General features: G+C 43.9%; 1 protein-coding gene across 3 annotated transcripts in view; it reads right to left on the bottom strand.

The window, feature by feature from the left end:
* NELL1 (neural EGFL like 1) overlaps window positions 1-27385 on the bottom strand; it is a 343290-nt gene that overhangs the window by 17344 nt on the left and 298561 nt on the right. The window contains exon 16 of one of the 3 annotated variants that reach the window (XM_054171658.1): window positions 3255-3395. The exons of 1 other annotated variant lie outside the window; for it this stretch is intronic. In XM_054171658.1, the coding sequence (XP_054027633.1) occupies window positions 3255-3395 (141 nt within the window). The remainder of the gene's footprint in view (window positions 1-3254; window positions 3396-27385) is intronic. One more of the 3 variants, XM_054171659.1, reaches the window with a different exon arrangement.

Below are 27385 nucleotides of genomic sequence, written 5' to 3'. Positions count from 1 at the left end.
GTATCTCAGCACTTCCCAAATAGATGTTAGTTTTTAAAACGTTCTGCAAGCACTGCAGAGACGCTGCAAGCAATGACTTGGCTCCAAGACTGCCTACACATTAACAGAGGGACAGGACCAAGAGATACACAGCAGCATCCAGCAAAAGGGTAGAAGGGCTCTCCAGAGGGACCTTGACAGGCTGGACAGATGGGAGGAGTCCAACAGGATGGCATTTAACAAGTGCAAGTGACGGGTGCTGCACTTTGGTCATAACAACCCCATGCAGGGCTACAGGCTGGGGACAGAGTGGTCGGAGAACAGCCAGGCAGAAAGAGACCTGGGGGGTACTGGTTTACAACTGACTGAACATGAGCCAGCAGTGTGCCCAAGCAGCCAAGAAGGCCAATGGCATCCTCGCCTCCATCAGAAATAGTGTGGGCAGCAGGAGCAGGGAAGTCATTGTGCCCCGTACTCAGCACTGGTTAGACCACACCTTGAGTCCTGTGTCCAGTTCTGTGGCCCTCAGTTTAAGGACATTGAGAGACTTGAAGGTGTCCAGAGAAGGGCAATGAGGCTGGGGAGAGGCCTCGAGCACAAGCCCTGTGAAAAGAGGCTGAGGGAGCTGGGATTGTTTAGCCTGGAGAAGAGGAGGCTCAGGGGAGACCTTCTTGCTTTCGACAATGACCTGAAAGGAGGTTGTAGCCAGGAGGGGGTTGGTCTCTTCTCCCAGGCATCCAACACCAGAACAAGAGGACACAGTCTCAAGCTGTGCCAGGGGAAGTTTAGGCTCGAGGTGAGGAGAAAGTTCTTCACAGAGAGAGATGTTGACCATTGGAATGTGCTGCCCAGGGACGTGGTGGAGTCACCATCCCTGGAGGTGTTCAAAAAGGGACTGGATGTGGCACTTGGAGCCACGGTTTAGTTAGTCATGAGGTCTTGGGTGACAGGTTGGACTTGATGATCTCTGAGGTCTTTTCCAACTTGATTGATTCTATGAGAAGCAGCCTGGGCTTCAGACAACCTGGAGCTGAGTGCTCCCTCACACTACCTTATGATTTTCATAGGTTGTTGTTATTATTTTGTGGGGAAGAGTTTCTTTTTTTTTTTCCCCTTTCTTTTTATTCTCTTTTTAACTTACGCTCTTAGTCTATTTATTGTTCTCCAAGTTTTGTTCTTCAGGGACAAAGAATAAATGTTTCAAAGCATACTGAAGAACAATGGCCCAACTCTCAGATACATGTTAGAATTCCAGTACACAGCCTGTAAAATGTGCCAGGGCAAAATGCTGCTGCTAAGCTCTTTTATCTGAAATAGAGTGAATGACTCTGGCCCTGACTCTGAATATTCCACCATGCAAACAACCTCTGCAAGGTGATGAAAATCAATGCTCAAGAAACAAGTTTTAGCTAGAATCTTAGTGCTGCCTGTCATTTTAACCAGTTCTTAGTTGCACTCTGAAACCAAACATCGAGGTTTGAAATTCCTTTGTCAATATGGGCCAGCAGAATCTTTCAATTAATTGTTAATTGGTTAGCTAGTATAACAAAATAAGATAAACTGGTTTATTCTCTTCCTCACTAGTCCCCTGCAGCAGATGGTTTAGGAAAGCTATTTAGTTAAAACAACCCCACTCATTTCACATCCTGTTTACAACTTGCATATGGCAAGTTGTAAACCTTACGAACTTCCAGCATGCTGCGTGGGTCAAAATGAGGGCAGTTTGTTTTCATCAAAACTCATCCCTTCAATCTCTACAAAATACAGAGTATTTTGGGCTCCTTTTTGCTGAGAGGTAACCAAAGTGCCCTTCTCTTTAACAGCAATGCAATGCAAGCAATGTTGACCTTTGCAACAACTGAGCCTAGCTATGGGGTGTTCAAAACCGCAGTCTTGTCTGCACCTACCTTTTCCTGAGACAACCCTGATGGTCCTTGGCCCAAACCTGCCTGACAAGGGACAGGGTTCCTCCAGGGAAGAAGCACAACATCATGTCATTCATAGTCCAACATAATGGCATTCAACAAGTCCAAGTGCCAGGCGCTGAACTTTGGTCACAACAACCCCATGTAGTGCTACAGGCTGGGGTCAGAGTGGCTGGAGAGCAGCCAGATAGAAAGAGAACTGGGGGTACTGTCTGACAGCAGCTGAACATGAGCCAGCAGTGTGCCCAGGTGGCCAAGAAGGCAAATGGCATCCTGGCCGGCATCAAGAATAGCATGGCCAGCAGGAGTAGGGAAGTCATTGTGCCCCTGTACTCTGCATTGGTTAGGCCACACCTTGACTTCTGTGTCCAGTTCTGGACCCCTCAATTTAGGAAGAACATTGAGACATTTGAACATGTCCAGAGAAGGGCAATGAGGCTGGGGAGAGGCCTTGAGCACAGCCCTATGACAAGAGGCTGAGGGAGCTGGGATTGTTTAGCCTGGAAAAGAGGACTACCTGAAGGGAGGTTGTAGCCAGGTGGGCGTTGGTCTCTTCTCCCAGGCAATCAGCACCAGAACAAGAGGACACAGTCTCAAGCTGTGCCAGAGGAGGTTTAGACTCGAAGTGAGGAGAAAGTTCTTCACAGAGAGAGTTGTTAGCCATTGGAATGTGCTGCACAGGGAGGTGGTGCAGACACCATCCCTGGAGGTGTTCAAGAGGGGATTAGATGTGGCACTTGGTGCCATGGTTTAGTAGTCATGAGGTGTTGGGTGACAGGTTGGACTTGATGAGCTCTGAGGTCTTTTCCAATCTTATTGATTCTGTGATTCTTTGATTCTAAATACTGTACACAGAGAGTTTGATCCTATTTGCATAATTAAACAAACAAAAAAAAAAAGCAAAGAAGATGCTAAATAATGGAAAACAAACCAAGCAAAGCAATAGGGACAGCCCCCAAATGTGTCTTCACATCACTCTGCTGAAATCTGAAAATGGAAAACCAACTCTTCCCCTTTGGTGGCCTCTTTTACTCCCCAGAAGGTCTACTTTCCCTTCAGCCTTCACAGCGACTTATAGTGATAAATGGCAAAGCACAGCAAGTCACTTTTTGGATCTCCAGCTGCCTCCCTCCTGTAATAACCATTCAAAACCGTGACGCGTCTTGAACCAGCAGCCACGCCGCCTGGCTGGGGATGCTGACAAACACAGACACGCTGGCTTGCATTCTCATTTTAGCCTTAAGCATGGTAACTGCTCAGGACAGAGTCTCCATAGTCATTTTGTAACACCATGCAGAAGAAGGAAAACAAACCGAGAGAAAAGAAAGCACTATGCTGATCATTGCTTACCAACACAGGACTCCCCGGAAAGAGAATAGCTTCCATTGTCATGGAAACCGCTTCTGCACTCACAGTGGTACCACCCTGGGAGGTTAACACAGCGTGAATGGTTGTGACACTCAATGATCCCCTCTGCACACTCATCAATATCTGCCTCAGAGAAAAACACAAGCCAGCCAGGAAATTAATTTCCTTCGACATCAATGCTTTAGGTTTGATTTTTTTTGTTGTTGTTATCATTTTGTTGTTGTTGTTGCTTTTTGGTTTGTTTGGGGTTTGGTTTGTTTGGGTTTTTTTTGTTTCACTTTGTTTTAGTTTTCGGTTTTGTTTGGTTTGGGGTTTTTTGTTTGTTTGTTTCCCCCCTTCCCCGCCCCCCCCCCCTCCAAATCTTCCTTTAAGAGATGGATGAAGGTTTATTATGGTTCCAAACGACACACACTTAAAACATGACTCACATAACAACAATAAAGAGAGCAATGATACATCATGGAATTCGATATTTACAAGACATTCATTTGTACCATGATTGGTTTAAAACACAAAGCAAACATGCACATTTCTTTGGTCTTTCCTTTCAACTCAGAAGTTGCATTTTGCCTGTGCACATGAAGCACTGCACAGCAGGTCCTCCTCTGAAAGGGCAATTTCAGCAATCCTTCTGCTTTACAAACTGGAGGCCCCAGAACACCTTGGAAAGAAAGAACATTTTCTCCCGGCTTTGAGTTTCTAGCGTTCGGCTGCCACGCTGGCAGCTCTCCGGCACTTAAGGTGCTCAGAGCACTTTGCAAACAATAGTTAATCTCTTTTGTTTGTGCGATCAAAATAAACACCTAGCGCAGGTACATAACGACGTGTGACAAAAAGGAAAAGTAGCCCGGCTTTCAGCGGCAATAAAATATTTAGCTGGAGAAGAGTGACAGCGAGTCTGAAGCGATGGCAAGGCACAGCAAGATGAAACCCCCGCCGAGTTGCAATAAATGTGCTCTTTTTACGCGGGAGTTGTTACAATTCCTGTGCCACGGTTAATAGAGACCTCATAATTGCCAGTAACCTTGGTTAATCACGGCTGGCACCTGGCTGCTTCTCCCCTTTGAGCATTTTTTCAGCAAATTTTCTGGGGCTGTAATTAAAATTAGCAAATTAATTGTATGTTAACCTTGCAGTAATTTAAGAAGCTATTATGTTTTCATTCCTCTATTAAGCTCAAGGTTGGTTTAATATTTTTTGTATTTTTTTTTTTTTTAAATCTTGGACAGTTTTCAGCTGGGTACCTTATCAATTACAGTGAATCTCAAATTATTCACTCATGTTAGCCATTTTTTTACCCATTGAGACATTTTTCTTGGCAACCGGCGCGTTTCAAACACGCATCAAATTGTGTAAGCCAAACACACAAATGTGGGGGAAACAGGTTCTGAAACAGCATTTAGTTCTGCAAGGAGAAAAGAAGAAATATCTCATGATCCTGATGCAAGACTGAGGTAAGGTTATTAAGTAACCACAGACTGTAGCTCTTATCTCAATTTACAGAATACACAGGCCAATATGGTTTCATGGACTGCAGCGGAGTCCTGTTGAAGTACACTGAATTGATCTGAACAAAGCATCCTTCAATACAATTCCATTTTCTTACATCTTGCAAGCAGTACCACAGGAAAGCTCAAGCCTTCCTCATTTAAGTAACAATATTTATTCTTGTTGAAATATAGCTTAAACCAATCCCTCTTCCAGTTTCATGTTCACCCTCACTTAAGAATAGAGCAAATTATCTACATAAACAGGGTTAGAACCACTACTTGTTTCTAGATTCATTCAGCTTCCATCTAACAATAAAGTCAGTTTTTAAAAGCTTTAAACTCTGTCACTGCTGCCACCTTTTCTGCACTTTTTATTTTGTGGAAGCTAATTTTAGTGTTAAAACACTGCACAAATCTAGCTGTCCATCAACAATGAGCGCTGCTTGCAAACTCAGACACTTTCAATTCATTACAGCAAATGGAATTTATAACCATGATCTTTTCACATGTCAAGGCTGATGGAACAAGCTTAATCCTATTTGGAAAGTGAATGACTTTGCCATTGCAGGTCAACTGCAAATGAATCCTTCTTGCTTTCTTCTCTTCCCAGTGTTGAATCAGTGTTCCTGTTTAAAGATTGCTTCCTTGGGTCAGACCTGTGTTGGACCTCTATCCATTCCATTTTACATTTTTAACTTACCAAAATCAATAGAGTTTTTCTAAAGTTCATTTCTAAACCTGTGCCCTTTGGAAAGTGTATTTGATTTCAGCTTAGGGTGTAGGACACAACTGCCTGGCAGATCACTTCTCAGAAAGCCTGTCTGCTGGGATACCAAATCTAAGCAGCAGTTTACTTCATGAGAGAAGAGTGTCAGTGTATGAGACTCTGTAGATTGTGTCAGAAAGCAAAACAATACACAGAGCTGCCTCAAGACTGGATGGCTTTATTGTGGCAGTGCCTTAACTGGCTATAGCTTCTGTCCTCTGATGTTTAAGGAGACAGAAACCAACTTCTTCAACCAGGAGAGCCTGAAGAATGGGACTTGCTTTCAGTTGTATAGGTTCTTCTTTTGCTTTGCTCTCCTCCTTAACTCAATGGAGTCACACCAGCCATTGAGAAAGAAAAGGAGATCCTGCTGCTTTGGGAAAATCTGCCACAAAAAACATCACTGAGGCAGAAGTAACTAAGAGGGGGGAAAAAATATCTGCCAAGCTCTGCCCCCTGTCACTACCTCTCCCTTACCAGAGCTACTTCCAGCTCACAGGAGGTGCCCTGATCCTCTCCTCTCCAGGTTAAGCTCAGCAACCCTCTTTGCTCCCCAGCCCAGACTTCTGCTGCATGTGTGTGTGTGCATACCGGACATGGGCTGGGGTGATGGCATGGGAAGAAGAACAGCAAAGCAACCCTTCTGCTCCTGCAAGTGTGTATTACTTTGGCAACACATCATTAGCAGCACCACACAACACAGTGTGTATGAAGAGTGGCAGGAACAGGGAAAACCGTTAGCAGCTTCTCCATGTGTCTAATACATGGCAGTTTCTTACTCCCATGTTTTAAATCATGTATAAAAAGACTAAAAGGGGAAAAAAAAATATGCTGATTAGGTCTGCAGGCGTCTCCTGTGATCCTGTGCATTATCTGTACCACACGTGTACATCTCTCTCTGCAGGTATAGCAAAGTATTAGGGATTTGGTTTAGATGTTCAGAATGACTGAAGATCTTTGTGATACCAAGAGAAAACTGCAAATAACAGCTTTTTAAAATGGTGTGTCATATACTGTGACATTACTTAGTTCACTTAATAGATCATTTCCATCTGGGTGTACTATGGCTTTGGAAAATGGGATCTTTTTCTGCCAAGGAAGCTGTTGCTATATATAATGGCCAGTTCAGGGAATTAGAATCAATTCACCTTTCCTCATCATTGCTTTTCTATCTTTGGATCCTAGCACTATACTTGCATAGTCACCTCAGGATTAACATCTTTCTATCCCGGTCTGGGTTGGGATTTTGCTATAAAAACTTGATCTCTATATGCAATATTTATGTGTGGTTTGTGTGTGCAGATGCTTACCAGAACACTCTCTATATATCTTCTTCATAAAAGTTATGCTAAACTGAAATGAGGGTGTATATCTCTGACCTCAGAGAGAGAACAGCACAGAAATTATGATTCTGCAAAGGAGCACAGAGAAACCTGTTCAGAAATTCTGCAATGACATGGGCCAGAGGAAACAACAGGTGGACAGTTTTTCACTGGGTTCCCATGCTTTAGGTCTTGTCCTTGCTCAGGGTTCCTGGCAGCAGAGCCCCAGACTGTGCCTTCATACAGCATCATGGCATCCCACCAGGGATGGAGGAACCTGTGTCTTCACAAGCACATCTACACCTTGTTATCCCACGTGACGAAGCCGTGCTCACAGTCAGGGCAAACACATTCACTGACTCACAAATCAGCATGGGCTTTCTGCATGCCTGCTGTAATAGCTAGCTAGACCTAAACAGAGTACTTGTGAGAAACAGCCAATTTAATATTTCCTTGGGAACTGAACATTATCCATAACCTTAATTTGCCTCTGCAAAATGTACTTAATTAAATGTACTTCCCCCTCTCCCCCCCCCCCCTTTTTTTTTTGTGTGTGTGTGGTTTTTTGGTGGTGGTGTTTTTGTTTTGTTTTGGGTGGGTTTTTTTTCTTCTATCTGTAATTCAACATAAGACCCTGTGGAACTACTTTTGCAGTGTTATCATTCAAGTCCTCTTACAGTGTCCATGGTAAAAGGAGAGTCTGTACAGACAGTTCCAGTGCCTGCTTTTACTCCACTCAGTTATTTAACTGTCATTAGTACAGAATTGTTAATGGATCTGGCAACACTCCACCATAATGGCTTTGCAAAAACCCTGAAATGGTACATTTTTGTGTTGTAGAATAAAGGCACCAGTTGGTTTTGAATAAGATCTTGCAGGATGTTAATCCTGTCCTTTAAGGGCAGGTCTGTAATTTTTACTTTTAGCATCCCAACTTCTTGCATAATTCATAAAGGTATTTATGCAGACAAGATAAATAGGATAATTTACCTCAAAATAAAACACAATGGCTTCAGAAGCCCAGTGAAAAAGTAAAATTAAAATAATTCAATCTGTTCTAATGCCTCATCACATTTAAGTCACTGTGTGATAATACTGAAAGGGAAACTGTTCAGTGTCATGTAATAGCTAGCAATCTACACTTTCAATGAGACAGAAGGGTTTTATTATAAAAGTGTCTGTTCATCAAACTCCTACTGTGCTCTTTTTCATGCAAAAAGAAAAAATAATGTAAGATCCTTATCTTTAACTCTCTGTTGATCAGGAGACCTGGAAGAGGAATAGCACATACTAACAAGGAAGGATCGCAGAGGTCGCAGGGTTCCCCAATTAAAACTGCACCCTGACAGTTAACTCTGCTAGCTCCACAGCACTACAGCTTTGTTTTCCACCTTGGAGGAATTTTCTTCAGCATAAAATCACTAGAAAATATTCACCCAGCGAAGCAAGGGCTCAGTTCTATGTAAAATAGAGCCTTTTCTCATCTTCTGCTATTGCATGAGCCTCACTTCCAGGAGACAGAGATAGCAGGAAAGGGATGCTGCTGACAGCGCTGTGCAAACAGCTTCCCCGCTGCAAAGGCCTCATTCGACTACTTCAAATAAACCCTGAAAGCAGAGACAACTACTTTGGAGGAGCAGAGATGAAAAATTCCCTCTAAAAAAATAAAACCAAGCCATCTCCCACCTGCCTACCTTTATGTCAAAATCAGTTGATGCAAGCAAATAATAATTCTGCTGGTTTACATAAACTTATGTAAAGGCTGGATTTTCTCCTTTAGTATGAACTCTTCTGTTGGCTCCACCATCAAATCTCTACATTAGATCTGACAACACACTACAGTTATCAAGAAGGGCCTGCATTTATTTTTGAACATATACAATACAGAGATGAAATACATCAACAACAGCCACCAGTAAAGTCTGCTAGAGATTCCCAGCTCAAAGTTGACAAGGCTACAAGATGCTGACTCTGCCACCATGTTACAGTCCAACATGCCTGGAATCTCTATAGCACCAGTAGAGTAGAGTAGAGTAGAGTGTAGAGCAGAGTAGAGTGTAGAGTAGAGTAGAGTGTAGAGTAGAGTAGAATAGAACCAGACCAGGTTGGAAGAGACCTTCAAGATCATCGCATCCAACCCATCATCCAACACCACCTAATCAACTAAACCATGCAACTGAGCACCCTATCAATTCTCCTCCTAAATACCTCCAATGATGGTGACTCCCCAGGCAGCACATTCCAATGGGCAATCACTCTCTCTGTGTAGAATTTCTTCCTAACATCCAGTCTCTTATTATTATTTAGCTATTAAACAAATGATAACTTAGAATCATGGAATCATTCAGGTTGGAAGAGACCCTTGAGATGATCAGGTCCAACCATTAACCCTACTCTACCAAGTTTACCACTAAACCACGGTGCCAAGCACCACATCTAAATGACCTTTAAACACATCCAGGGGTGGTGACTCAGCCAGCTCCTTGGGCAGCCTGTTTCAATGCTTGACCACTCTTTCAGTGAAAAATTTCTTCCTGATGTCCAGCCTAAACCTCCCCTGGTGCAGCTTGAGGCTCTTCCCTCTTGTTCTATCACTAATTATTTGTGAGAAGAGACCAGCACCTACCTCTCTATATTGTCCTTTCAGGTAGTTGTAGAGGGTAATAAGGTCTTCCCTCAGCCTCCTCCTCCTCAAACTAGATAGTCCCAGTTCCCTCAGCTGCTCTCCATCAGACTCATTATCTAGGCCTTTCACCAGCTTAGTTGCTCTTCTTTGCACCTGCTCCATCAAGCCCCTCAACATCTTTTAGAAGAACTGAGATAACTGTAAAATTAAGTTAGATGTGAATAATGACTCTCTGCTGTCCCTCAACCTCAGGAGGTCAGTTCATCCTTAAGACTACAGAGCTCCAAAAAAATCAGGAAGGCCAGGGAAGACATCTGCCTGAGCTCCTTCTATTGACATTTTCTAATCATAAATTTCTTGTCTTATAGATTGAAGTGTCTTGGGTGATAAAGATTCCCCCTCTCTGTGACTGAAGCCAGTAGCAGGCTCTGAAATACTTGCTTGGGAAATTATTCCTTGACATTTAGCCTCCTTTTTTTAATTACTTTCACTTTAACTCATTAGGAGATTTGGGGCAAACAGTCAGCACCAAATAACAGATTTCTCTCTCCTCAGCAGTCGTGACTGTTTTCACAGACATTTTAATTGCATTATATTTATATTGGCCTTTGCAGTCCCCTCTCAAGCAGGAATAGTTTTGCTGGAATAACTGGTACAGGCTTTGGGGCATTTTTCTATTTGGAGAATAGACAGCACTAAACCCACAAAACTTCCATGTTTGTCAAGATGATGAATACAACTCCAATTTATAATCAACCCCACGCAAACAGTCTACCGGTACTAAATGGCTTTCAGGGATGGATGAAGGTGTGCACCCCCCCCATACACACACACACTCATTGTAACTAAAGAACAGCTGTAATATGGTTTATTGTGGAACTCTGGGTTGGTGTTATGGAGTCTTTTAATCATCTGAAACTCCTCTGCAAAATTTGAATGAGGATGGTAACAATACCAAACGCAATTCAGTTGGTCTCTGAATAAGAACACAGCCTGGTTGTACCAGCAGCTGTTAAGATTAATTTTTTTTTAACATATACCTTATTGTGGCCTTCCAGTATCTGAAGGGGGCCTACAAGAAAGCTGGGGAGGGACTTTTCAGGGTGTCAGGGAGTGATAGGACTAGGGGGAATGGGAAAAAAAAAGAAAAGGGTAGATTCAGATTGGATGTTAGGAAGAAGTTCTTCCCCATGAAGGTGGTGAGACACTGGCACAGGTTGCCCAGGGAGGTGGTGGAAGCCTCATCCCCGGAGGTTTTTAAGGCCACGTTGGCCTTGAGTACTGTGTCCAGTTCTGGGCCGCTCAATTTAAGAAGGCCATTGAGACTCTTGAATGTGTCCAGAGAAGGGCAATGAGGCTAAGAGAGAGGCCTCGAGCACAGCCCTATGACAAGAGGCTGAGGGAGCTGGGGTTGTTTAGCCTGGAGAAGAGGAGGCTCAGGGGAGACCTTATTGCTGTCTACAGCTGCCTGAAGGGAGGTTGTAGATATGAGAGAGTTGGTCTCTTCTCCCAGGCAACCAGCACCAGAACAAGAGGACACAGTCTCAAGCTGTGCCAGGGGAAGTTTAGGCTGGAGGTGAGGAGAAAGTTCTTCACAGAGAGAGTTGTTAGGCATTGGAAAGGGCTGCCCAGGGAGGTGGTGGAGTCACCATCCCTGGAGGTGTCCAAGGGGGGACTGGACGTGGCACTTGGTGCCATGGTTTAGTAGTGATGAGGTGTTGGGTGACAGGTTGGACTTGATGATCTTTGAGGTCTTTTCCAATCTTGTTGATTCTATGATTCTATGGATGTGGCTCTGAGCAACCTGGTCTAGTGTGAGGTGTCCCTGTCCATGGTAGAGGGGTTGGAACTAGATGACCCTTGAGGTCCCTTCCAACCCTAAGAATTCTATGATTCTATTACATAACACTTAATTTATTAAAATTCCTTTGTAATACATGTTCCAGGATGATGTCTTTATCAGTTTATTGCATGTCTCTCTCACACCTTCATATTCATCTGTGTATGCCAAACATACAGACCACTTGGAGCAAGCAACCTAAAGGACATGGACATAGTCCACACAAAAGTCACTTCACAATACTGGAGCTGAAATAAGAGAGGTTTATTCTCATATTTAAAGATTGTTGGGTGCTGCAGGAAATAAATCACAGCCAGACTGCTCAGTGGAAGCTTGTCAGGAATATGCTAGGCAGGGTGAAGAACTATTTCAGATTTAGTATTGCATCTAAGTTTCTGTTACAAACAGGATTTTAACTGTCACTCTTTGAGCCAGGAACAGGATGACTTTATGAGTAGGTAAAGTTCCAAACTGAGGCAGAGACTTTCTGTCAAATTTGAGGCCTATGGTCAACATATCTCTCAAATTCCATCACTCTGAAATGAGCAGAACTGTTAGCCCAATGGTTATTGTATTTGGGATCTGTCCATGTCTTGGAAGACAAGACCAGGATTGATAGAGCTGGCTTGGAGGAAGGAGCAGGAACACCAAGTCCATCTGCAGACTCTAACCACTGCTGGACAGATGGTTTGCAACTTGAGCACAAAAGCTTACCTCACTGCCTGCTAGCATCTTGTACCTGCTGGCAATATCCCACAGCTCTCCAGGAATGCTCCTCTCATAATTTCTTGACATTATGCTCTTCCTAAACACACCAGACCACTTCATCAATACCCTGAATTCATTACTTTTCTACCAACTTAGGCAGAAATATTGTGTCTGATCTCCATGCTATGTATAGACACTCAACTGCAGGCCACTGGGAATGGGGTATTTAATTAGTTTATATCACTTTCTACAGTAGAACAGAGCCATATCAGGTGCATTTTACAGGTAAGATAACTAAGGCTGACCGATAAAGCAAATTGCCCAAAGTTGCCCAAAGCTCATGTTCAAGAAGCTCCTCAACCTTGTAATTCCAGTCTACTGCCCTGTCACGTAGGTCACTATTTCTCTATTCCCTCTAAATATGCTCTCAAATAACCAGGATGAGGCAAGGCCAAGCTTTCCTTCCCCCTCATAACTCATGAACCCTGGCTTTATTTTTCAGAATCTTCAGTATCTTTATCCTTGATTACTAATTCAATTAAAATGGAATTGTATCTGCATATATTATACAGGAGCAGCTATTCAGAATATTAGATCTGAGTACTAGCACCAAATGAGAGAACAAGATCAACAGGAGAGGTCTGTGGTGTCAACAGACTGTAATCAGTGAAGCCCTCAGTACACACAGGTATACTTTTATACAGCTAGAATTGTGTAGGTTAAAAAACCCCAATATTTCAAATCCATCCTTTGCAGCACAGCATTCTTGTGCACAAAGCTGATTGAAGCCATTCAAAGAATAACTGCTCCAAATCTGGATCCATTTAATTTATAATCACTGGCAAGAGCACACTAAAAAACATATTACAGCTTCCAGAGTTACGTGTCAGAAAAATCTCTGTGCCAAAATACAGTCAATATCTACAATATCTGATGTAAAGGTTAATGTATTAACTAGTTCATGGGGGCCACCAAGCTGGAAAACAGCTTGGCAGAAAAGGAGGTGGGGGTCCTGGTGCACATCAAGTTGAAAGCAAATGATACCTTTGTCTGCATTAGGAAAACTACTGTCAAGTGATCCTTTCCTTCTACTTGGTGCTGGTGAGGTGCAACTGGAGTGCTGGGTCCAGTTCCTACCTCCCCAATACAAGAGACACATGGACCCTTCAAGAGACAAGAGGTCCCTTCCAACCTCAACCATCCTCAGCAGGAATTGTCACTCCCACAAAAACTGCTAAAGTAAACTGGATGCAGGCTGCAAACTGGTTCACCAGAACTACAAAGGATGAACACCAGCCCTTACAAAAAAGGACACTGCTAGCAGCCTACTTCATGCACAGCATAACCAATCTGACTACCACTTGAAAAGTTGAAGTTCAACATCAAAAAGTCCCAGCAAAGTACTGTCAAGTGATCCTTTCCTTCTACTTCGTGCTGGTGAGGTGCAACTGGAGTGCTGGGTCCAGTTCCTGCCTCCCCAATACAAGAGACACATGGCCACACTGAAAACAGTGCAACAAAGACCCTCAAGGATGAGGATCTGGAGTATGTCACATATGAGGATAGGCTGAGAGAGCTGGAACCAACTAGCCTAGAGAGGAGAGGGCTCCGAATGTTACCAACACATGTAAATATCTGAAGGGAAGCTGCAAAGAGGACAGAGCCAGGCTCTTTCCAGTAGTGCCCAGTGACAGGACCACAAGCAGTGGGCACAAACGGAAAGACAGAATGTTCTGTCTCAACACCAGGAAGCATTTTTTCAGCATGAGACTGACTGAGCACTGGCATTGGTTGCCCAGGGACATTGTGGAGTCTCCATTCTCAGAGATATTCAAAAGCCATCTGGACATGTTCTGGGCAACTGGCTCTAAATGACCTTGCCTGAGCAGCAGTGTTGGACAAGAGGACATCCAGAAGACCATTCCAACCTCAGCCATCCTGTCACTCTGTGATCCTGTCTCAGCAGGAATTGTCACTCCCACAAAAACTGCTGAAGTAAACTGGATGCAGGCTGCAAATTGGTTCACCAGAGCTACAAAGGATGAACACAAGCTCTTACAAAACAGGACACTGACTAACAGCAATCTCTACCCAACTCACCAATTGTCTGCAGTCCAGTGCACTGCACAAAAAGAATCATTCAGGTGACACTGACTCATTGTATAAAAGCTTCACTGATGAGCCTCAGCATTATTATCCACTGCTAGCAGCCTACTTCATGCACAGCCTTTAGGTACAATGCATACCCAATGTATCACTCTGACTACCACTTGAAAAGCTCAAGTTCAACATCAAAAAGACCCAGCAATAGCCTATTATCTTATCTAGAATGTCCTGTGACAGAGAATAAATGCTCACTGCCGTGCATTCCTCAGTGATTTACTTCAATCAATTTTCAAATGACCCACATGATGAGTCCCCCTCCACTTCATTGGGAAGATTACAGCACAGCCCAACAACGTTAAGAAGTCCTTTTGATTAGTTGGCGCCTCTACATGTAGTTCAGACACAAGAACACCGGCCAGAACAATTTCACTGCTAACAGGAGGCAGCAGCTGATGAGAAAATGATAAAAAGTACTGTTTTCTTCACTGTGGCTGGGGTGGGTGAGTGTTGGTCATGCTCCTGAAAATTCCCATGTACAGCACCGTGCCAAAAGGCACAAGAAGCAAGGAGAAATTGTAGGTTTCAAGTATAATAATGTGCACGCCCTGTAGCACCCCTGAGAGTTTAATAATAATGGGAAATGTTCTCAATTAGGGGTTGTTTTTTTTGGTGGCTTTTTAAAATTTTTTTTTTTTAAATCTTGAAATGATTAATAGCTTCAGAATAGCATTTTCATTCATACAGCAATAAACTCTCCCAAGGAAGCAAACCTCTAAACAAGCAGTGTAAAAAAAAAGAGCTCTCGAGATGGTAAGCAGAGTAACATAAACCTCTTTGCATCCTTAATTAGGCAAGAAAATAGTTCAGGAAGGTCTGATCAATGCAGTGAAAATAAAATGCATGCTTTTGGAGAATACATGAACACTGTTTCATCAAGATGGTGGTGGCATTTGGGGGGGGGGGGGGGGGGGGGGGGGAATGTCTCCCCACAGCATTACATGGGCTGCAATGGCTTTTGTTCAGTGAAGGAGACCTTGGAAAATAAGAAGGGTGTGCAAGTGACCCTCCACCTGTCAAATAACACAAGACTGTTCAAGGGCTGTTCAAGAAGTGAAATCATCATCATCACAGAAAGGCTTAGGTTGGAAGGGACCTTAGAGATTATCCACTCCAACCTTCTCACCATGGGCAGGGATGCCTCTCGACTAGACTTGGCTGCTTAAGTCCTCATCCAACCTGGCCTTGACACCCCCAGGGAGGAGGCACCCACAGCCTCCCTGGACAACCTATTCCAGAGTCCCACTGCCCTCATACTGAAGAACTTCTTCCTAAGGTCCAATCTAAATCTATTCTCCCTCATCTTCAAACCACTCCCCCTTGTCCTGTCTCTAGACACCCTCATGGAAAGTTCCTCTCCAGCCTTCCTGTAGATACCTTCAGGTATTGGAAGGCAGCTCTCTGGTCTCCCCAGAGTCTTCTCTAGGCTGACCAACCCCAGCTCCCTCAGCCTATCCTCACAGCAGAGGTGCTCCAGCACTTGGATCATCTTTGTGGCCCTCCTCTGGACCCGCTCCATCAGGTCCATGCCCTTCTTATCATGGGGACACCAGAACCAGAGACAGTATTTGAGGTGGGGTCTCAGAAGAGCACAGTAAAGGGGAAGAAACCTCTCTTGCCCTGCTGGCCACACTCCTCTTGATGCAGCCTAGGGTATGATTTGCCTGCTGGGCTGCAGAACACATTTTTAAACTGTAAACATTTCTGTGCATTTTCAATCAAGTTGAAAAATTCCCCCCCCCCCCCCCGAAAATTCAAAATTCTTGGTCTACATTAATTAAAACCAAACCAAACCAAACCAAACCAACCAACCCAAAAAATCACAAATCTTAAAGCCCCTTTTAAAATCAACTTCCCATTTTACAGGCAGTTCCAAACAGAACTAAAGGGAATAAAGCATACCAGCAGTTATGGAAGCCCAGTGTGGCACCCAGTAAACACTCCCAGGTGAAAAACTCAACAAACATTGAGGACTAAAAACTTCAGTCATTATTGTCACCCTTCTTCTTAAATACTGCAGTGAGCACTTCCACATAACTAAGCAGTGACTCTTCCCTTAGCATAAAATGTGCACTTTGAAAGCACATGCTCTCGCTTTCATTTTTTAATTAAGACTGAATTTTAAACTTCACTAAACCATTAGCTGCAGACTTTGATCAGACCCTGGTTTTCCCAGCCTGGGTGCTGCTTCAGACATCAATAATTCCAATTAAACCAACTCTGAGATATGACTACATCAATTTCACTAAGCAATTAAAAATGTGCAACCGAAATGAGTAGAAAATCCTGAAAGAAAAGCCAGGGGACTCATCAAATGTTAATAGTAAGAATAATAATAATAAATACATTGCACTTCTATAGCCTCTTTCATCTTGTGATCTCAAAATACTTCTTAAGCATTATGTAATATTACAATACTTGGCAAAAAAAAAAACAGTAAAAATACCCCCCAAAAAAACCAACCCAACTTTGTTCATATGGTTATAGGGAAGGGAAGGGAAAAGGGAAGGGAAGGGAAAAGGGAAGGGAAGGGAAAAGGGGAGGGGAGGGGAGGGGAGGGGAGGGGAGGGGAGGGGAGGGGAGGGGAGGGAAGGGAAGGGAAGGGAAGGGAAGGGAAGGGAAGGGAAGGGAAGGGAAGGGAAGGGAAGGGAAGGGAAGGGAAGGGAAGGGAAGGGAAGGGAAGGGAAGGGAAGGGAAGGGAAGGGAAGGGAAGGGAAGGGAAGGGAAGGGAAGGGAAGGGAAGGGAAGGGAAGGGAAGGGAAGGGAAGGGAAGGGAAGGGAAGGGAAGGGAAGGGAAGGGAAGGGAAGGGAAGGGAAGGGAAGGGAAGGGAAGGGAAGGGAAGGGAAGGGAAGGGAAGGGAAGGGAAGGGAAGGGAAGGGAAGGGAAGGGAAGGGAAGGGAAGGGAAGGGAAGGGAAGGGAAGGGAAGGGAAGGGAAGGGAAGGGAAGGGAAGGGAAGGGAAGGGAAGGGAAGGGAAGGGAAGGGAAGGGAAGGGAAGGGAAGGGAAGGGAAGGGAAGGGAAGGGAAGGGAAGGGAAGGGAAGGGAAGGGATGAGATCAGGTTGGAAGAGACCTTCAAGATCATCGCATCCAACCTATCATCCAACACCACCTAATCAACTAAACCATGCAACCAAGCACCCTATCCAGTCTCCTCCTAAACACCTCCAATGATGGTGACTCCACCACCCCCCTGGTTAGCACATTCCAATGGGCAATCACTCTCTTTGTGCAGCATTTCCTCCTAACATCCAGCATAAACTTCCCCTGGCACAGCTTGAGATTGTGTCCTCTTGTTCTGGTGCTGGTTGTCTGGAAGAAAAGACCAGCCCCCACCTGTCTACAACCTCCCTTCAGGTAGTTGTAGACAGCAATAAGGTCTCCTCAGAGCCTCCTCTTCTCCAGGCTAAGCAACCCTAGTTAGTCAGGATGGAGATTGAAGTTTATGCTTATTGCATAAATAAAACCTCCACTCATTAAAAAAACACAAACACATTTCATTGAATCATAGAATCCACAGAATGGTTTGGGCTGGAAAGGACCTCCAAAGGTCATCCAGTCCAACTTGCCCTGCAGTGAGCAGGAACATTCTTTACTAGTTCAGGTTGCTCAGAGCCTTGTCAAGGCTGACCTTGAATATCTCCAGGCATGGAACCTCAACTAATTCCCTGGGCAACCTGTTGCAGTGTTCCACCACCCTCATGATGCAGAACTTGTTCCTAACATCCAATCTAAATCTGCTCTTCCCTAATTTCAAACCATTGCCCCTCATCCTATCACTGCAGGCCTTTGCAAACAGTCCCTCTGCAGCCTTTTTGTAGAGCCCTTCAGGTACTGGGAGGCTATTCTCAGGTCTCCCTGGAGTCTTCTCTTCTCCATGCTGAACACCCCCAGCTCCTTCAGCCTATCCTCGTAGCAGAGGTGCTTCAGCTCCCTGATCATTTTCATGGCCCTCCTCTTGACCCTGTCTGTCAGGTCCATGTCCTTCCAGTGCTGGACGCAGTACTCCAGTAACCAAACTGGTCTTGTGCCTCTCATATCAATGAATTAATTCAGTTTTATAGATATGATGAATGTAATTTTTTTTCATCAGCAATCTCAAAATTAGGAGTTTCTCATAACAGATGATTCTCCTGTTGAATATCATGAGGTAATTTACTCCCTTAAAATGCACTACCCTAATACAACTGCTCTGCAAAAACACATCTGCAGAAGCTGGCACATAAAGCTGGGTTTTATTGCACTAGAAGGAGCATTTTGAGCTTTGTAGAATCTCAGACAGCTACAGGATCTACATATTAGTGCTTGGGGTTTCTGGGTGGTTCCAAAGACTCAGTAAATCTCTCTAGATGAGTAAATTGAGGATTAGAAGCAACGGCTACCTGGAGTTTAATGCTGGTGTTGCTATTGACACTGCATTTGCTATTGAAAAGTTTCTGTGCATTTCCATTTACATGCAAGGGAAGATTTTAGCCTCCAGAAACCTTGGGAAGCTATTCAGTATATATCTCAGAGAGCATGCAGATGAATGAGTGAACATGCAGGATGCAGTCCTTTTACAAAGAGGTTTTATGTATCTACACATGTGTATGCTCTCTCCATTCCAGAGCTTCATTAGCAGTGAAAGGGAGGCTGAGCTATGGCACACAGCATACCAGAACATCACAGACCCCAAAAAAAGTGAGCAGCTCTGAAAAAAATCCATCCTGTGTGTATTTATGCACCTAGCAGGAAGGTCACTTCTTGGGGGAAGGGGAATAAAATGTAATCACTGAAAACAGAGCACTACACTGTCCCTTCAGATATTTATCTTCACTGCACTCTCACCCAAGGACCACATAATCTTTCTATGAAGACTATGCTCTCCATCATGCACATTAGATCCAGATTAAAGGCTGGATGAGGCTCAGACAATATGACAACTGTGCCTCATGCTATAACCAAGGACAAAGGCAGTGGTGGGGTTGCCACAATCACTGGACGATATGAGCGAGAGAAGGGTTGTAGGGGAAACTTTTCCAAAGTAGGAGATATGACCAACAAATAGTAACAGGCAGAGGGAATTATTCTTAAGGCCCCATGAAAGCACCTAATATGTCACAGCCTGTGAGATTCAAATCACTTGAGAGTCAGTAAGAAAAAATGCTTACTACCTGACAGTGACTGAGGCTGATGGCTGCTCCACAGTAGACAAACACAAAGAGCTAGTAAAGCACGCAACACACCACTGTCAAAGAACCTGGGGCCACCAAAACAGAGTGGAAAATATCTGGCTTTCCAGAAGAAGCTTTTCACAGATACACTGCTTGTGAAATACAGCAGGGGGGGAAAAAAAGGGGGGGGTGGGTGGCAAATGGTGAGAAGCACATTTCATTGGCTTCGTAACCTGTGTCCACTTAGAAATCCCTACAGTCTAAACTTCTGATTTATTCAACACAGCAAAAAAACAAAGATGCTTTCATTGCTCTTACATCAGTTATATAACAGAGCACCCCAAAATCTACCAGTCTTTCAGATGCAAATCCTATTTGCTTTAACCTAAACTCAAAAGATCTACTACTTTTCTTAAGAGGAGGTCATTTATTATGCTCCTAGGGACATTGTCTCAGTAAAACTCTCTGTTTCCTGAAATTTCAGCCTCTGGCCTCAAGGATTTTCAGTCACTAAAATAATTTCACTTCAAACCACATCATAGCCACCTTCAGCCAGGCTGAATACTCCTCAATCCCCCTGCAAGTGTTCCAGCTCTGATCATCTGGATAGCTTTCTGTTGATCAAGCTATGGGTTACTGAGACTTTTCTTACTTTAGTGGGGCACAGAAGAGAACCAAATATTCCAGACATGGTCTCACAAGTAGTGAGTTAAGGAGGATAACCACCAGCCTCAGTCTCTTGGCTGTACTTCTATCAATACAGGCTTGGGTCGAGGAGTTCTTCATCTTGGGTCGAGGAGTTCTTCATCTTGGGTCAGCTACAGTTGACAATGGGGCTGGCTGTCTTCCTCTGGTATTCTCCAAGCAGCTGTTCCCACTCAGTCCACAGCAGGCATTTTAAAGCCCTGTTTCATGCTTTCTTCTCCTTTCTGTCTGTTTGTTGCTCAGTGGGCACTGGCCCCCTGTTTAGATGGGCCCTCTCGAGACACTTTTGCACTAACAGCAATAATAACTGCATCAGACCACATCAGCTATGCGGATGGGCTCCACAGGACTGATGTGAGGTCATTTGCTCAGCAAGCTGAAGATGAATTAGAAAAGATCATCTTCAGGGCAGTGCTGTTTGGCTGGCACGTAGGCAAGTAAGCTACTGGGGCTGTTTTAGCTGCTTTAATGGTCCAGTGGGAGACATCAGATGGAGGAAACAGTTTGAAAGATATGAAAACAGTGCTTTAAGGGAGATATATTTTACAATAAGCTCTTGCCTGCTTTTATTGCTCTTTTATACATTTTTATACCTTCCTGCTTTCTTTTTCTTCCTCCCCTCCCACCCCTCCCCCATCTCCGTTGTTTTTCTGGGTGATAGTACAAAGAAAACTTTAAAACGCTGCCTGTCTTAGCACAAAGCAGCATTTGATAACTGAGCTGCACACCAGCTTCCTTTTTGTTGGACACAATTCCAAGATTTCTCCCAGGCTGACTGTGGTAATGAGAGAAGTTCAGCTCTCCCCCCTCCCCCAGAAACCACGGCTGACTCAGTCGGAGAAGCAAAATGGGAACGCGCTGTATTTTACAAGCAGGATGAAATGCGATGAATATATACACAATATACAGTAGTTACAGTATGCACAAAAAATACACAGGAAGGAGCATAACACAGAAAACCTGCCCCTCCCCTCGAGAGAGGAGGGTCTTCCCCCCCAAACCCTCTTTTCCCCCTTCCTCCCTTTTTTCCCCAAAAGGGCTAGAGAGAGAAAGGATGTTAAGGGAAATTTTGTTAGTTCAAAGCATATGCTAAGGGAAGAAAAAGAAATAGCTTCTTATCTCATTAGTCCAAGGTCAGCACCAAGCACAGGAAGAAAAACAGCTGTCCAGGCAGACTGAAACAGACAGACTGACACTGACTGCACAGAGCAAAACCTAAAAGTTACCTTCCCACTGATCTACCAATGAAATTCGCTTAGAATTATCTTTGTTTTCCTTTTTACACCCAAACATTTAGCTAGAGTGTTTCAGTAGCTGTCCTTAAAGGCACAGCCTAAACTGTCACACTGACTGTTCTGTGGTTGCTCTATTCCAGAACAGTACTCCCATGGGGACAGGCAGAGGGAGACGGGGTTGTCAAACCTGAAGAAGAGAAGGCTCCAGGGAGACCTAAGAGCAGCCTACCAGTACCTGAAGGGGGCCTACAAGATGACTGCAGAGGGACTGTTTCCAAAGGCCTGCAGTGATAGGACAAGGGGCAATTGTTTGAAATTAGGAAAGAGGAGATTTAGATTGAATGTTGAGGAACAGTGTGAGCGCATCAGCTGGAACAGGTTGCCCAGAGAGCTAGTTGAGGCCCCATCCCTGGAGATATTCCATGTCAGCCTTCACAAGGCTAAGAGCAAACTGATCTAGTAGAGGATGTCCCTGCTGACTGAATGGGGGCTGCACTAGATGACCTTTGGAGGTCCCTTCCAATCCAAACCATTCTGTGATTCTTTCAAAGTCAGAACAACCTGCACATGCTCTGCTGGCACATGTGTGAACAAGCTCCATGCCTTCCTGCACTTGCCAGTGACCGTTTGTTCCTTGTTTGATTTCCTCTTTTTCAAACACCTCTACAACAGAGTTTTTGGCCTGAGCGCTCATAGAACGTTTCTGCATTTCTGAGATGGGACTAGAATCTTCTGAACTGCTTTAGTAGCTTTCATATTTCATAAGCTTTCTCATCAAAGTTTAAATTTTTGCCTTCATTTATATTGCTTTTAGTCAAAAAATGCCTCTTTTAAAGGTATTAGAATTATGCCAAAGGCACAAGCTAAGAATTGGGCTTGCTGGGAAGACCAGAATATTGCTGTATTTATTTTTTCAGGTTAACTGTGACTCTTAATTACAAAATACATAAAAATATATACATAAAAATTGCTTCCTCCATTAAAAGCCTTGAAGATAGTAAACAGTATACAAAGAAATCACTTCACCAATTGCTGCCAGCCCCGCAGCTGTCAACAGCAGCTATTTCATGGCATATAGTTATGCAGGCAAGGACAAAGAGAAAGTGTCCTTGACCACAGACATTAGATTTACTTTGTGAAGTGTAATTTTCCAGAGAGGAATTTTTCAAGACCCCAACCCTGCCTGTGTCAATATTGTAGGCCATACTGCAGTGAAAAATAGTTCAGCTTCCCATCTCAAATCTGCTGTGCTTCCACCTTTGCAGAGCAACTGCAAAGGGGCTGCGTCCCCTCACACTTGCCCTTCATGGACGGCTTTCCATGAAGCTTTCAGGAAGGAGACATGACGCCATAGCTGGAGCACAAGCTGCCAAATACTTTGTGATGCAGAAAATACATTGAAAAAACAAGATGGAAAACTTAACTGTGAATGAAACTTCCATCACCTTGTAATTCTTCTTTTTCTTTAACTACAACAAAGCCTGTCCCGTTTGTTGCAAAGGAGCAGATCAGCACTTAGATCAAAGCATCTCCAGGCTGTGTTGTACTGAAACTGAAGACTCAAACTGGTTCACTCCAATGGTAATATGAGAAATGCTTTGATGTGTGTGTAAAGCATTTTAGTCATTACTTAGTAGCTACCCATAATATTTTGGAAATAGATTAGACAAACTGTAAGTTCACATTATGAAATGCCACTGGAAGTGACCCCTTTCATTGCACTACTGTTCTTGACATGTTATTAGGCAAGATGGAAATGAACACCAAAGCAACCTTTGGAAACGCAGGCATTTCCCATGGAAAGGTATTTGGTGCATCCGTCAGAGAACGCCAGGCAAGAGAACAATGACAGGCCTAAAGAATATCACTCAGGTACCCTCTGATTAAATTAGAGACAAAGGACATGTACATCCTGAGCCAAACATCAGTGAACACCGGGAAAAGCATATAAAGAATTGGCCTAGGGCCTGTCCCCAGATACGACCATCAGTAAGATCTTCCACCCTCAGTAAACAGTGTCTCCACCGGTTACCATCAAACCATAGAATGGTTTGGGTTGGAAGAGACCTTTAAAGGTCACCTTGTCCAACTTCCCTGCAGTGAGCAGGGACATCTTTAACTAGATCAGGCTGCTCATGCCTGATACTATTTCAAAGTATGTACTTAAAAAGCTTACAAAAAACCTGTGGATCGCTACTGCCTCACTGGATAGTAGATACCTGCCTCTTGGCACAACCTCTACTCCCCAGCACAGGAACAGCTCCTGTATCTAATAAGGGGGAAGAGCACACCCCTCCTGGCGTACTGTACTTTTTCCCAGCCCTTCCCAGCTCTGGAAGGCAATTAGGTTTCCCATTGCACTCAAGGACAGCACATGTATTTGACTCCAGCGGGATGCAGAAAAGGAAATCGAAGCATTCACCTGAACACCAGTCAGCCTCACGTCTCAGGAGAACAATTATCAAACCTGTTCAGCCAGGTAGCATTGCAATCTCTTTTGTGTGTGTGTGCAAAATATTAGGAAGTCAATCTCAGGCTGCACACTAGCAGTCTTGAAAATGTAATTAAAAAATAAATCAAATCTCATAATTGTCCTGATTTTTTACTACTGCTCCATAGTTCCAATACAATAGCTACAAGGAAGGGGGAGCAGAGCCCCTCATTGCTTTAGCTCTACAGAGAAGGCAGCTCAGAAACAGTGGAGAAACACAGACCATGCTGCTAGTTGCTCATTTTAACTCAGAACAGTTTTTTGTCATTTCTAAGACAACTGAAGAAAACTTCCCTGTGCAATTAGCCAGTTGGATTGCTCAGATTCACATTAATTAGCCTTATTATTAGTCACCAGCTTATTGGTCTACACTGCTCTTTTTAGCAAAACACCATATATTCTGCTTTTGATTTTAAAAGTCCCCTTCAGCAACACAGATCATAACATTCTACCTCTTGAACAGCATAATGTTAGCATTTTCTTTTCTTCCTCTACCACTGCAGAGGTCTTCATTTATATAATTGCCTACCAATTGCTGTATTGATAATGAGGAATGATTTACTGATATGTATTAGCCAGAGGGCAGCAAAACAGTTGTCTGTTTCAATAGTGTATTGAAAATATATCTGAAGAGTATCACAGAATGGTAGGGGTTGGAAGGGGCCTCCAGAGATCATCAAGCCAAGCCCCCTCACCAAAGCAGGATCACCTAGGGCAAGATGCACAGGAATGCATCCAGACGGGTTTTGAACTCTACAACCCCTCTGGGCAGTCTGTTCCACAGCTCTGTCACCCTCACCATAAAGAAGTGTCTCCTCATGTTGAGGTAGAACTTCCCTTGTTCCAACTTGCATTCATTGTTCCTTGCCCCATCACAGGGTACCACCCAAAAGAGCCTGGCACGTTCACCTTGACACCCACCCCTCAGGTCTATATATAGACATAGATTTGGCCCCCTCTCAGCCTACTCTTCTCCAGACTAAACAGCCCCAGGTCTCTCAGTCTTTCTTCACAGGAGGGATAAGATCAGCAAAGGTCTGATTAATACTCTGCAGCATTGACTGTCAAATGCTGCTTTCTCTTATATCAAAAAACTTCAATAAATCACATAGTCCATCACTGCCTTCCAATAAGCCATTTGACATTTTATTGCATGAGGACTTTCAACTGCTGTGTTTTTCTTGGTTTACATTACTTCACGGCACAGTTTGCAAGCCTAGTGCTCACATACAGTATTTTAATCTGTTATGGACTGTTAAAAGAATATGGGCAGCTGCTACTTAATAATAATAATAATAAATAAACCAGGTTGGAAGGGACCTTCAAGATCATCACATCCAACCCATCATTAAACACCATCTAATCAACTAAACCATGGCACCAAGTGCCCCATCCAGTCTCTTCCTAAACACCCCCAATGATGGTGACTCCACCACCTCCCCAGGCAGCCCATTCCAATGGCCAATCACTCTCTCTATGAAGAATTTCTTCCTAACATCCAGTCTAAACCCCACCTGGTGCAGCTTGAGACTGTGTGCTCTTGTTCTGGTGCTGGTTGCCTGGGAGAAGAGACCAGCCCCCACCTGTCTACAACCTCCCTTCAGGTATCACAGTATCACAGGTTGGAAGAGACCTCAAAGATCATCACGTCCAACCTATCACCCAAGACCTCATGACCAGACCATGGCACCGAGTGCCACGTCCAATCCCCTCTTGAACACATCCAGGGATGGTGACTCCACCACCTCCCTGGGCAGCACATTCCAATGACAAATGACTCTCTCAGTGAAGAACTTTCTCCTCACCTCAAGTCTAAACTTCCTCTGGTGCAGCTTGAGATTGCGTCCTCTTGTTCTGGTGCTGGTTGCCTGTAGCTGTAGATAGCAATAAGGTCTCTCCTGAGCCTCCTCTTCTTCCATTTGTACTATAATTAGATGCCTTAACACTATGTACTATGATTAAATGGCTTAATATCAACCCACACACTGGTAGCACTGGCAAGCCACAAAAAGCCAACCAGAGAAAGGGAGATCCCAAATGCAAACAGCAATATGGAAACCCAAAATTTTAATATTCCCACTCCTGAAGTGTTTCCAAAAAGGTCTTCAGATGTACAATATACCTCAAATTGTATCAAAACCTAGTTTTTAACACATTGCCATTTTCTCTAAAGGCAAATTCCAGCTTCTTAGGTGCATCAACAACTGAAGTTAAGTCATTCACTCAACGTGTTTTAGGTGCTTGTCATGATGTATGCTCCACAGGGACAGAGAAAAACGAGCCTGGAGAAATGAGGGAAGCACTTCCAGGCACTTAAGTTAGTGGCCTAGTCAGGACTAAAATCTATAGTCTATGAATTTATTTCCTGACAGTAGACATTAAATTACACCCCTGCATGCAGCAACACTTTGTAAATGTGGCGGTTTGGATCCCACTTAATATTTAATATGGAACTTTAAAGTGTATTAAGCAGCCTGAACAAAATACGCAATCCAGCAAGGACTGGACAATTTCACAGAGAGGAAATAGAGTAATTTTCATTCCTGCTATTTGGTACTAAATGAAATGTCTTGTCTTTTCCAGATATAAATCATTTCCTATTTGCATTATAATTAAGCTACGTGACACTTTCCATGAATAATGGAAGCACTTTAGGGTGCAGCTTTTTGGCCCTTTAATCTTGGGAGAAGAAAATAGATTGGAGCAAGGTGGTCAGGGCAGGAAAACAGAGGAAAAGGAAAACACTAGGTGAAATTACAGAAAGTATGTGTGAAATGATCACAGTTCAGACCAGCCCCCAAATAGCCTATCATTACCAAGATATATTTCCATGTACTGATACTCCAAAGAAAGAAATTCTTGCTCTGAAATGAGCCTAATAGTAAACATTTGCTTAAAGACTGCTCCCTCCCTCAGCTCCAACAGCAGCAAGCTAATTCATCTACAAAGCAAGAAGGATGCTTCAAAATAACAAGGAGCATTCTTGCACTGCTTCCCTCCCTCCCCCCCTATCCAACTGGGATTTTGCCAACTTAAAAAAAAAAATGGAAAGGCAAAGAGGAAAGCACTGCAGAGCTTGAGCCCTAGCTGCTGGCTGTGCCACTCATCTGCTGGGTGATGATGGGCTTATTCGCTTATTTGCATTTATATCCCCCCCAAGACTGTTTGGGGATGGGGAGAGGCTGAACCTGGGTGAAATAGGAGCATCATTCTCAGTTCTCAGGCAGCACATGAAGGATAGGGAGAGATGAGCAGTGAGAGAAACACAGACATGCAATCATCCCTGGATTAAACAGTTATTGCTCCTGGAGGCCAGCAGAGTCACCTAACCACTGCCCTAGCAAACTACGTCCATGACTATTAACGTTGCAAATCAATCTTTATTGGTTTCTGCAGTGTGGAACATCAACATCAGGAGGCCTTACAACAGGCCCTCTTGCAGACCCTTCCCTGGGAGGAGACAGATGTGCCTCAAGCCCAGGGAGCCATCCTACCTCAAAAATTTGGGGTGAAAAAACATCATTAGCCACTCTGTAAGCTGTGTACACCCACCAACAGAAATGCTCTGCCTAATGTCTCCAACCAAAACCAGCAGCGACTGCTGGCCAAGAGCCC

This window comes from Dryobates pubescens, chromosome 22, assembly GCF_014839835.1.
Source record: "Dryobates pubescens isolate bDryPub1 chromosome 22, bDryPub1.pri, whole genome shotgun sequence".
NCBI lineage: Eukaryota > Metazoa > Chordata > Aves > Piciformes > Picidae > Dryobates > Dryobates pubescens.
This window is presented reverse-complemented; position numbering and strand designations above follow the sequence as displayed.